The sequence below is a fragment of the Leptosomus discolor genome, chromosome 24 (genome assembly GCF_034619465.1).
Source record: "Leptosomus discolor isolate bLepDis1 chromosome 24, bLepDis1.hap2, whole genome shotgun sequence".
In the NCBI taxonomy this organism is placed as follows: Eukaryota; Metazoa; Chordata; class Aves; order Leptosomiformes; family Leptosomidae; genus Leptosomus; species Leptosomus discolor.
The window spans coordinates 5,823,445-5,836,055 of record NC_141414.1 but is presented as its reverse complement, the minus strand read 5'-3'; the positions used below and the strand labels follow the sequence as shown (position 1 = coordinate 5,836,055).

The 12,611-nt window shown below is 42.7% G+C and overlaps 1 protein-coding gene across 2 annotated transcripts in view; it reads right to left on the bottom strand.

Annotated features, from left to right (window-relative positions):
• KDM4B (lysine demethylase 4B) overlaps positions 1-12,611 on the bottom strand; it is a 78,159-nt gene that overhangs the window by 37,955 nt on the left and 27,593 nt on the right. For both annotated transcript variants that reach the window (XM_086477666.1, XM_086477665.1), the window contains exon 7: positions 9,523-9,660. In XM_086477666.1, the coding sequence (XP_086333792.1) occupies positions 9,523-9,660 (138 nt within the window). The remainder of the gene's footprint in view (positions 1-9,522; positions 9,661-12,611) is intronic.

The window sequence follows — 12,611 nt, the reverse complement described above, 5'->3', positions numbered from 1 at the left end:
ATGCAGACAACACTCCTAAGCTTCTCTCCATAAATTTCCAGGACAAGGTATAGAGTTTTAAGCTTTTGGGAGAAACACGAAGTCCTCCCAGTATAATACTCTTAAACAGCTATCCAATTTGTTACCGTATTACAGGCATGTTACTGGAGATCTAGTTAATACTCATCCGATATGACAGAAGAAACCAGTTTGGGCTCCAGTTTAATTTTCCTTCTACTCAGACCCTGTACAGCAACGCTCTCACAGACAGCCAAGGTTTCAAACGTGACAAAGGCACACAAATTGCCAGTACGTGCCTGAAAGATGAGTGGCAGGTATTCTGCAAGTAAATGAGGAGTTAAACTTTGAGAAGAAGGAGAAAAACCTAAAATGCATAGTTTGTGTGTTTAATGGTTGAGAGTTGAAAGCTTGTGGGAAAGAAGATGAGCCTTGACCCCCTGTTTCTAGTGTAATTACCAGCATTGCCGTAAGTCTCAACAACAAACCAGTTCATTAGGAAACCCACTGGAAATCCTCTACAGAGTTTCATAAACAAAGCAATTAGGCAAAGCTTTCCAAGGACTCCCCCTGGTCCCTGGCTGCAGGGCACGCTTTCTCCTTGCGTGCTTCCTTAACTTGCTTCCATAAAGTTCCATGCGGACTTCTGAAGTACAAGAGTTGGGTAAGTGGCAAGTGGTGTTAGCTGGGGAGTCAGATTTACCCGACTCCACTCAATGTAAGAGGATTCTGGTTTAAGAGATAAGATGCTATGTGACCTGCTTCATTTCAGGCAACTAAAATAATAAACCCATCCCAACTGGCGTCAGGCTTCCGCTGATGTGCTACATGAAGATTTCTTTTTGCATCCTTTGCCAGAAATCCTTTTTATCTTTTACTGTTCTGTAGACCACACCTGTAAGGATGCCGACTGCTCCTGAACCTCTCTCAAATATACACAATCCTCATTCCCGCCAAACAAACACAACCACAGCAGAGGGGCAGGGGGAGGATCACCTCAGTGGGGTCCTGAGTTGTATATCTCAGATAAGAACCCTGAATGAAATTCAGTGCTCTCAGCAGCAGGCTAAGAAAGGGATTCAAGGAAGGACCAGTTCCTCTCTGTTTCAACTGACTCATTCTAGTACAAGGGATAAACAAAATAAGACTTATCCAGTGGGTACGATGTAGTCTCTAGTGAACATCGTTCTGAGGTTATCTCCAGGTATTATTTCAACCACATCATAGGACTTGCACTCGGTGAAAGCAGCCTACCACCGACCACTTTGGCTGGCAGAAAGCACGTCATTCAGCAGGTCAGCACCCTGTGTTCACGCATTAAGGAAGCGGCGAGCATGAACCGACGTGGCGCAGCAAAGATCTGCAGCTGAAGTGACAGACACACTAGACAGTTCTTGCTAAGTGACTAAAGTTATCCTTTTATCCTCCTGTTTGATCATCTGCTTTTTATTTCTTTCAAAAAGCGAGCTGAATGCTGTGCTGTATTACATGCCACTAAACCAACAGGTAAAGTAGTAAAATCCACCATTTTGTACCCCATGTAGGACACCCAGGATCTACAGGCAGTTCACAGAAACATGAGTAATTATGTTCGGTGGAATATGAAACATTGCACCTAAAGTGACGACCCAAGATTTGCTTCTAGCACACCATCAAATTCTTTCCCCTGGCAATAACAAGCATCTTCAGTACCATTTTTCAGAAGGATACAAAGCTGAAAAATATTCTTTGCAACTCCAAATGCTACAACTTAGAACGAGGGGAGGGCTGATTTATAAATAAAGGAGGCGAGACGTTGTGTATCAACCCTAAAGGAAACAGCAATCGAGACTCCTCTGGAAACCGCACACCAAATGAAGCGCTTCTGTCTCTTTCCTGTAACGATCTAGACCCACCCACACGTATTTATGACACAGTTAAGAGTCCGGTGAGTTCAGAGAAGAATCAAGACCTGAATCGTGATGTCTGAGATTAGGAAGGGCTCAGCTATGAGCCACCCCACAAAAGCCCTGAAACTGCTAACTGCCCCTAGGGAACCAAGCTGCAAGAAAATCAGAAGCACAGCTATCAGAAAAGAAAAATAATAAAGCAAAATGGAGTTAAAAAATTAAAAGAGGCTGTTCATAAGCAGGCTACTCTCACTGCACTAAAGAAAAAGCGGGCTTTGTTTTTCAAGTGTTCTTCATGCACAAAGCAAAGAGGCAGAAGGGTACAAAATGTTGTCTACACTGCAGGAATTTCTGTGAAGGACATCAAAAAGGGAAGGTACCTGATGAGAAAGTGTAATGTCAATTCACAGCTACTTCACACTTCTACACTGCTTTTCAGAGTTGTAACACCACCATTTCTGCAACTCTTGAACAGAATGCACTACTTCATTATTTATTCTTAGGTAGAACATAAAACTGCTCTTCCTTCTTCAGATCTATGTCCCCGTGTGTCACCCCGAAGCAATTCCAATGGAGCAACACCAGCTGCACAGGAAAGCACAATGCTAAGGGGGCTTTTAAAAGGATTTTTGATGGCCTTGCCATGCCAGCATCCCCAAAGCCAGATGACCCCTAAGCCTCTGCTCTGACACATGAATGATGGGGGCTGGTACGCTTTATCAGGGACTCCTGTGTGACAGAAGCTGAACGAACAAGCTGCAGGGAGCACATTCTTCACATCGCCATTCACTGCAGCCAGAAAGCACACCACAACCTCCACGCTATAAATCATAGGGTTAGCGAGGCAGAGAGAGAATGGGAGACTCTGTCAACCCAGCAACATCAGGACTCCACGGGTTCAGGGCAGCTTTCCATCCCAGGGATCCGGCAGGCTCCACGGCAGGCTCTTGGGAGAGTCACCCTGAGCTGGCAAAGACATTACTAAGCCAAGAACAGCACGCTTTACACCTTGCAGTAATTAAGCTACAGTAAACTAGGCTGAGTAGCATAAATAGGCCTAGTCTGTTTAAAAAAATCTGTTTAAAAACCCCCCAACACCGAGCAGAGAGGGAGGAGGCAAGCTGCCTGAAGGCACCACTGCCCCAGCTGCCTGCCCCGAGGTAGAAATGTCCCATTTGCTGCGAATCAAGTCCTGAACGGCTTATAACTACATTCTGGATTTAAAATTAGTCTCTCAGATGCCCCTTGTCAAGGGCAGGACGTCCACAAGGGACAGGCCAGGTACCTACTCAGATCCCACCCATCGCACGGACTTCAGTCGTCAGGTCCAGCGGCAGCCGGGCATCCCAAGGACTGGAATCCTGGAAACCTCCAGGGTGTATTTTTTCTGCTGACAGTGTAAGTGTTCTTCCTTCATTAACAAAAATGATGACAAGCAACCTCCCAGTCAGTACTTCAGAAGAGGATCTCAGAAGAGAGCTGATAAAACGAAGCTCCAAGACAGTTGCAGAAAAATAACTGTCTCCTTTCCACCTCAGCATGAAAATCACTGTAAAAATTCCTCTTTATTGCACAGAATCAGTGCTTTGTCAAGAGTAAGGTATTAGGGATGTTTACAAATAATGAAAGAAAATAAGTACAAAAAAAAGCGGAAGATTTTGTACAGGAGCAATCTTGAATCTGCCTGACAAAAACAAACTACGGAAATGCTGTTCCATAATAGATTTTTTTAATGTATTCTAAGCTTCAAAGGTCTAATTAGAGTCAGTTAAGGCACACATACAAAGTAATGCAAAAACACAATTCTGATTTCCCTTATTTCAGAGACCAATTTTACAATATTACCAGTTTCTGCAAAAACCTCATGAATTTTATTTTCTTGGAAAATAAGGACATCTTTTAAGAGAAACCCTACTAACACCTGAATCACTAAGAAAGCAGCTTCCATTTTAGAAGGAAAATTATACACTAGACAACTTTAAATCACAAATACTCCAAATGTAAATTTCAGATCTATTGTTTTGTAGACTATTGGAATCAAACACGTGAGGAGAGGGTTCAGAAGCAGTAAGCTATGTAAAAGACCACAGTCTGAGACCCAGAAGGCACCTCTCTTGAAGATGCCTTTACATATCAGTGAAGCCCGAACAAAAGAGTCTTACTTGTCTTCCCCTTCTCCCCAGAGAGATGACTAAGCAGCAGAGCGGGACTGAACTGCTCAGGGGCAGAGGTTTGGATGGGAGTACTGAGCAGGGTGAGATGAAGGCTACTTATTTCAGAATGTAAAATCTGGGAAGGAAGGGCAACTTGACCCTATTTTATATTGAGACAGATAATTCCAGCACTATCTCTGGAGTAAACAGGAGATAAAATGGAGGTATGAAAATGTCAACTGATAGTAACACAGACGTTATCATCCAGGAGTGTCTGCTATTCACAGAAAGGAAAGTGCAAGAAATTGTTCCCTTCCCATCCATTTATTTCCAGTCCAGTTTGCAAAAGAAATAGAAAAGCTGACCTGTGAGGTACACTTGAATTTCCTACAAAATTGTACACTCTGAAGTGTCATTTTGAATACCAGGAGACTTACAGGTCGCCTCGACTTCAGGAAGGACACTTTACTAAAACACTTGGGTCTAAAAGGGTTGTTTAGTCAAATACACAGCTATTAGGACCCTCTGCCTGTCCAAGAGTTTTCAGAAACAAAGCGAATCAAAACAGTAATGCAGGAAGGAACTGCAGGCTCATGTAGCAAGACAAAAAGAAAAAAAAAAAAAAGAGGGGGAAAAAAAGATGTAAGGAATGAAAATTATCATTCACTGCCTTTCATTCACCAGGCCTTCTTCAACAACCAAACAGAAAAAACAAGACAAAACAACACAAAACATGAAAAAGAGTTAATGGAAGACAAATGACTGAAGAACTCCAACTACAGAGTACAGCGGAAAACATTACTCCCTAATTTTCTAGGCTCTGCCTATGCAGGTAAACATTAACTATAGTATATACCAAAAAAAACCCTATCCCTACTCAACTGTATACTTAATCAGGAACATTAAGGTCCAAAGCAGAGTATTCAGATTACAGCTGACTCCTGAAATACTGTGCCAGTATCTCCAACCCTACGAAACCCCCTTTTAACTCATTTCTTCTGGATCTCTTTTTACTTCGCACGCTGTGACAGACTGATGCTCATGCTAGTCAAACAGGACTGTATCTTACAGCGAGCATTCCTTGCCAGAGTTTGATCCGCAAAGAACGCTGAAATGAATCCCCATCGTGTGTTCGGAAAGACATAGTGGCAGCACACCAGGATCATCTACGGGAGCCCCAAGATTGCCTGAAGGTCTCTCCCCCATCCCTAGACAAGGAACTGACAGATGTGCTGCTCAACCACAGCTTTTCACACAGATTAGGTGGAACAGGCAAGCGGTGGTTGGCCTCAAAGTCACCTTGACTGGAAAGAAGTCAGCTGCAACGTGAGGTTCCTCGAGGACAGATGGAGACATTTACATTGACAATAAATGGGATAACAGTTAAAGAGCTGTTAATTCCTACACTTCTGGGCACAATGTCCAGCTGTAGGCAAGACATCTATTTCCCAGTGGTACACCACCATATAATTAAAGACACGAAGTAAAGGAGAATGTTATACCCTTCCTCCGAATCTAAGGAGACTGACATTTGCTAAGAACAGAGAGCAATCAGTCCTGAGGATTTACACACATCATGGGAAATGACATGAATTTTGTCTGTCACATACCAGCACTCAGCACTGACGCTAGAGAAGCAGTTATTAGAAGGATCAGCAAATCAGACTTAAGAGGCAAGCACCTGCTATAACTAAAAAGCTGAACCAAGACCAGGGAAAACCTAAAGAGAGAAAGCAGAGAATCCTGCTGAACCCCTGTGCCAAAAGCCATCCGCTCTCGAATTGCCTACCCGAGCCCGGGACATGCGCAACAGCTACCAGAAACATCAAATACAGACAAAGACACAAATTTATCTCTGCGTACCGGCCCTACATTTAGTTAATAAAGATGTTTTGGTCAGTATGTTCTACTTGTCAGCAATGGTTACAACTTCCATATAAAGACATGAAACCCAGCATCGCACCCGCGTTACCGTTATACACACACCCTTCACATCAACTTCTCCTAAGCAGTTCTGAAAGAGACTCCAAAACCTCTCACTAGGTTCTCAAAAAGCTTTGAACCGAACAGGACAGCTAGTTTATTCACTTGGGCATCCACCTGAATTTTTAAGCATCTGCTCATCATGGTTGCAAGCTCACACAGATACTTATTTACCCACTATTAGTTTCTTACACAACTCTGCAGCTATTGGTTTTGCCTTTTTTTTTTTTTTTTTTTTTGCCAATGCTGACGCTTGTTCTACAATTAGAGCAGCACCAGTGTCTAAGAAGCTGATCTTTAAACTTCAGTCTGGTTATTATGTCTTTTTTACAGCCCAGGCAGGTTCTGCTGTGGTTAGCAGAACATTCCATCCATCTGGCAGGCAATTAGCACGGTTCTGTCTATGTTTCTCCAAGGTGAGCCATTACCTTCCCATGTGAGCTCTCTCTCACACTACGCTATTGGCACGTATCATTCTCAGTAGAGCAGAATCCAAATTTCATCCCCAGGCTCGTGTCCAGGAGAACATTACAACTGGCTGATTTTGAACTTTACCTTGTCACCAGTCTCATGAGTGCTGGTAGGACAAGACAGCCGTATTGCTAACCTCAGGAAAGGAGAAGAATCACCTTCCAGCCAACTGGTTTCAGTGCAGTAAGAGCATGTACCCGCAGAGTGACGCCCAGCCCAGAGTTTCCAAGAAATACTTTATACTTTATAAACAAGTATATGACAAGAACACCAGCTCGGATGTGGGCAAGGATAACCTAATCGTGCCCGAGAGCACAGAATTCAATACAGCCGGTTTTTAACTTCAGTAAACCTGTACTCGTTAACCAAAAATCACCCACTCCAGAATGTCTCTGTCCACAAATTCTCTCTCCACAAACGTGCAGGCGGCTCGAGTGTACACAGTCAGCTGATATTTCATTAAGTCCCTGTTTAACTTAAAATGAGACTTAAACAAACCTTTTACCCTTACAGTGTAACAGCGTTCATACCTCATCTGGAACCTGACAGCAAGGTATCAAAGGGTTAATTAACACGTACGCAGTGCGTGGTTTAGGCAATATGAAATGGAAATCTCTGAACAGACAAGTGCCACTGAGTGCAATGGAAATAAATTGGGCGTCTCCTTCCACACTTCAACTTTCTCTCCCTAGATTTGCTCAGAGCTCTCTATGCTGCTTGTTCAGTAATTTCACGCTACGCTGCTTAACAATGTAAGCATGGAGGCTCAATCTAAAACTGCACTTCCCAAATGTCACTTGTTTGTGAACACATGGCTGAACCCAAAATTGGTTTTAATATTAGAGTGGTGCCTGCTGGCACTGCTGTAGTTAAGGGTCTGTCAGAATTTCCATGAGAAACCCCATTTTCTGCGGTGTAATACCATGACCATTTGCTACAGATAAACCTGGTATACAAGGTCACAGCAGACAAACACGATTTTTAAAATTTTCAAACCAAGTTTGCTTGGCTACTTGTGAGTTTAAGACACTTCACGCTGATTGGAGGCCTCTTTCAGTTCTAGGTTTTTCTTACCATCCCTTTAACTCGAGAACAAATTCAAATGTACGACTCCCACTCCAGCCTCTACCTGGCCCTGGAGCCTTGATTACTGCCACAGGGATGGCTTGATGGGATATGAAGAGATTACAAACACCAACATAGGGTTCACTACTAGAACACCAGTGGGGACAGAGACAAATAACGTAACTTTTCTTCATGAGGATTTTTCTGTTTGTAAGAATTATTTCAGTTGCCATTACTAGCAATTTAGAGGTGCTACCCCACTGGCAGAATGAGTTCGTGTATTTCATATTTCAGGGCATATTTCATTTTTGTGTTTCATGGCACAGCCCCTGCCATGCCTAATAGAAGATGTTTTTATGCCACTGTAGTTTCAGAAATGAAACAGTAAAATCCATCTCCTTATTTTAGAAAAGGAGAGCGCTCAAATGCCATATTTGTTGGCTAACAGTGGAGTCCTTGAAACTACGGGTTGAATATTACTGAAAAAAAATAACCACCACTTCACCTTTCCGGAACCTGACCAGCTGAGCCTGCTTTCCATGGGATGAGCTTCTCAGTCATCGATTACCGTGCCATTGGACAGTCGGACTGCCTGCCTGCAATTGCCAAGGCAGCACAGACAACACCAGAGGGGAAAAAGCAGGAAAAAAGGTCCTGTGACGTGACAACCATCTTCCTTTTCTAGCTGGGTTAACAATGTTCACTTATTATAACAGAAAAAGAGGAAGAAAACTGCATGGGGTTGGTTTGTGATTCTATAAGGTCCCTTGAAGCTTGCAGTGCCAGAAACCGCACTAGCCTCCAGAAGCAAAAAAAGAGTGACCCACATTAGTCACAAAGCAGCCATTCAGGCTGATTAGCACACAACATTGATCACTACTAAATGGAATTCTGCATAGAAAGTTTCAGCTCGGCTCAAAAATGGCCAAAGGCATTACAGCAAAAAGGTGGAGGGTTAAAAAGGGCGCTGTCAAGGACCTCAGGATCCCAAAGCTGAGAAGAGAATGACACCACTCAGTAACCATCTACCTTTTGCTGCTCTCAGAATATAAACCTTTGTAAAGGAAAAACGGACATCGCTACGTTGGTCCACAGACAGACACAGCTGTACCTGCAGTCCATTTTGTCCAGAAGAGAGCACTAGGATGCCTTACAAAAGTTACAGAGTCAAGCTGAGCCGATAGAAGAAAAGTAAGTGAAGCAGGTATTACAAATTCTAGAGTGAAAACTACATCTGCCTTTCTGGAAAGGAACGCTGAAGACAATTTTCAAATGCTATCCCCTCTGTAATCATTCATGCTTTCCCCGAAGACTGTGTGGAACTGCTTCACAATTTAAAAATTCACAGATCCTATTGAATCAGTTATGCTGATCAGTTATACTTCACACCTAAAACCAAAAGAATGCAGTAGGTGTGCTGTCAGGAAAACCGTCACGGACCTCAGAACTGTCAAAAGTAACGAAACACACAAGAAATTTGCCCTAATGAGAAACAGCCACACAAAGTCATTTCAGCATGACTCTCCTCTTCAAACTTAACTGAGTGCATAGATTAGAGATATTTTCAGAAGGTTATTACCATAGTCTTATTAAAGCTTAAAAGTATTTCCAGCTTATTCCTTCCTCTTCAGTGTGTACCTAATGAATTGTATTCAGTTACATCAGTCACCTTATTCACTGTGAAATGCAATTTAGATGCACCAGAAAACTAATCCTAACTTACTAGTCTCAAAACAACCTCTTCACAAGGTGTGTAACACCTAGCATTTGAGAAAGGCATCACTATGCCCTCAAAATGACACAAATTATCACCGGGCATTAACAGAAACATGGCACAATGGAAGAGCATATTGTCAAAACAACGGCACTTTCCATTTTGTTCTCAGGGGTAAGTCTCCCCTTCAGTCCTCTGTAGCTCACGAGCTGGCGGTTTGGAGTAACCCTTCATCCCCACCGACACCTACTTGGGTTGCCATTTTCCCATAGTCAATCCATCGCAAAGTGGCAAAGTTGGTAGACTCAGCACAGTTGAAGCCGTGATTGAAGCCAGCATGGTAACCATAAGGAAATGTAATCATAAACTCCCCGGCTTCCTGGGTGATCTGAAAAACAAAAACAAAAGGAAGAGATACCCCACAGATCAGTTAACACAGCAGCTTGAGAACAGAGACCTATAAAAAATAAATTCACTGGTTAAATCTCTCTCAACTGGAGGGAAGGCAGAATAGGCATTGCCAGCTCTTGGCTAAACCCAGCACAATTTCTGGTTAACTGCAGAAATACTGAAATATTCCTATTAAGGAAAAAAAGACAGTACAATGGATGGAAGGGGTCACAAGAGCTGAACTATTTAGGCTCACAGGCTCCAGTTACAAAAAGGGTCTCAGCCTGCAGCATTCGAAAGATCAATACATCTTTAGATCATGACCACTTTAGTCCAAATTTACATTCCCACCGCCACGCTAGTGGAGCCAAGAAACCTGGATTTCCCTCCTAACAGGGACTCTGCATTGCAAGGTCCTACTGAAGTACATGCTCCCCTTCACTGCAGTTATTTCCCCACTCACATTTATTGGTCTCACTCCCATTTGTTCACCCATACATCAAACAACAGCTCACCAGTCATCTACTTAAGTAAAATTAAAACTAAGTGCTATGGATGTTATTAGCATAAGGGTTAAAAACTCTGCAGATTACAGCTGTAATCAGAGGCCAATCAATTTGTGATGCTTCTAGAAAACCCTCTTTTCACATCTTGCACAGAGAAGACATCGGGAAAAAAAGGAATTTAATTGTTAGAGAATGGCACAGATGATAAGAGCAACTGGCAGTGACACAGCGCACTTGGAGCAATCCTTCCAGCCCAGCTCTCCAGCTCAGCAAGCGTGCGACAGCACCTCCCTCCTATGGATTAGAAAAGAGGCAAAGTTTGACCTTCCCTGTCTTTCCAACCCAGAAGTGCTGACAGGCCTTTCACAGCAGTCACATGCCAAGCAACTCCATTTGGATCCCTTCCCACCAGCACTAACTCCAAACACAGCAGCTCAGAGCCTGCAGAGACTCAAAGAACTTACACTTACAAACACAAGGATGGGTCCAAGTAGAAAACACAAACAGACCGAAGGTAAAACGTTTACCCACTTGGCTGGACTTAACACCTAATGTTATCAACATTAGCAGAATAACTGAAAAATAAAAAGAAATAATAAAAACTGATATGACAACACAAGAAGCTTCTGCAGCATTCCTGGATGAGAAGTGCCTAAGTCTGGTCTGTCCCCAGCTTCATGGAGCATCCTCCCATCCAGCCCCCTCCACGAATCAAAGCAGAGAGGTAGATCGCTAACTTCAGAAGACGGAAAGATTATGTTTCTGTCAGGAAATCTACATCCTGGTGTCTTCATTTCAAGCCCACAGTGTATGTCCTCCATGTCACTGCTGTCAACATTATCCCTACAATAAATTAGAAAGCGCTCAAGATGATGGATAGGCCATGCAGAAAAGTAATAACTATTGAAGGAAAGCCAGCACAAACTGCCACTCATGGAGAAAGCCCTAAATTTACTGACTTCTGCAAGCTCTTGAGGAATAAATGGAGAAATCAATAGCAGATTACAGAAATACACATTTTTAATTATTAAAAAGCCCTAGTATTGACCTGTTTCTTTTTTTCCAGAAGTAAATACCATTACAGAGATTTATAGTGAATAGTGCCTATTCACTCCATTGAAATCTGCCAAGAATTCAGATGAAGGGATCGTATCTCTGTTTCTAAAGAAAAATGGCACATATTCACTCTTTCTGAATAACAAGTGATCCTCCTTCAAAAGCGACTATTTCAGGACGGGAGGTATTCAGATACAGGCTGCTCAGACTAAAGAGATCTCCTCCTCCCTTTCACACTAAAAACATCCTCCCAGGGGGCGCCATAGGCAGAAAGCAGCTATCATAAAAAGGACACTTCCTCCCCATCCTGTAAATCAGGATTAGGAATTATATTTAAGTAACATGTTCGTAATCCCTCTCGCCTTCAAAAAGAAAGTTTGGTTTTGACAGTAATACCGTCCTCTGGGTGTACACTGGTCTCTCCTTTTTTTTTTTTTTTTTTTTTTGGTAAAAAATAGGGAGACAAAAATCAGACTCTTGGGATTAAGATTTCTACGTCTACTCAACATGAAGGAAATGCCAGACAGGAATCTGCAAAAAACCTTCATGTCACAAATCACCAGATTCATAGTGGGAAGCCCAGCTAATCAGGTAAACTTTTTACCAAGCAATAAAATAGAAACTTTCTCATTTAAACCACTTTGTATCCCATCCCTATCACCATACAGCCCAGCAAAGATGCCTTGGGATAAGCTTGGAAGGAAAGTTTTCCTCTATTGCCTTTTTACAAATTCCTTTGCTCGGTTATTGATCAGAAATCACTCAGTATACAATTCCCAGTCAATGCCGCTTTCCCCAGAGAGATGGAAAAGCAAACCTGGAACAAAGGATTATTCTGGAGAAAAATACGCCCACCTACAACATTCAAACATTTGAAGTCCTGCAAGAATTTCCTTCACTTTCTGACCTCCGGGAGACCCAAAAGCACTGCTCCAACACGCTGCTTGAGTGAAAGAGCAGAAATGAATTCCCGTTTCCTAGTCTCCACCGCTCTGCAGGACGACCGCATGTCACCAGAGCACCGCATGGCAAACTTCACTTCGAACGGCTACTGTGCACCAACAGGTACTTTTAAAATTATTTTCAGCTTCTTTTTTAGACAAGCACTGCGCACTTTTTGGGCTCTGTTCAGTCAATCATTGCACCACCTACAGCTTCCAGTTGAAACAGCGACATAAGGAAAACACCGCAAGAAGTAGGAAGACACAGCATTCGATACTGATACTGAAGCAGAAAGAAGCATAAGAAATCCTTAAACTTTACAGTTTAGGCAATAAATACAGATAAGGTCAGGCAGATTTTACAGGAGCTTGCACTGGCTATAGATTCTGTACTCCTTTCTGAATATGGTTGGGGCAGAGAACGTCTTTTATCCTCGAAAGTAATT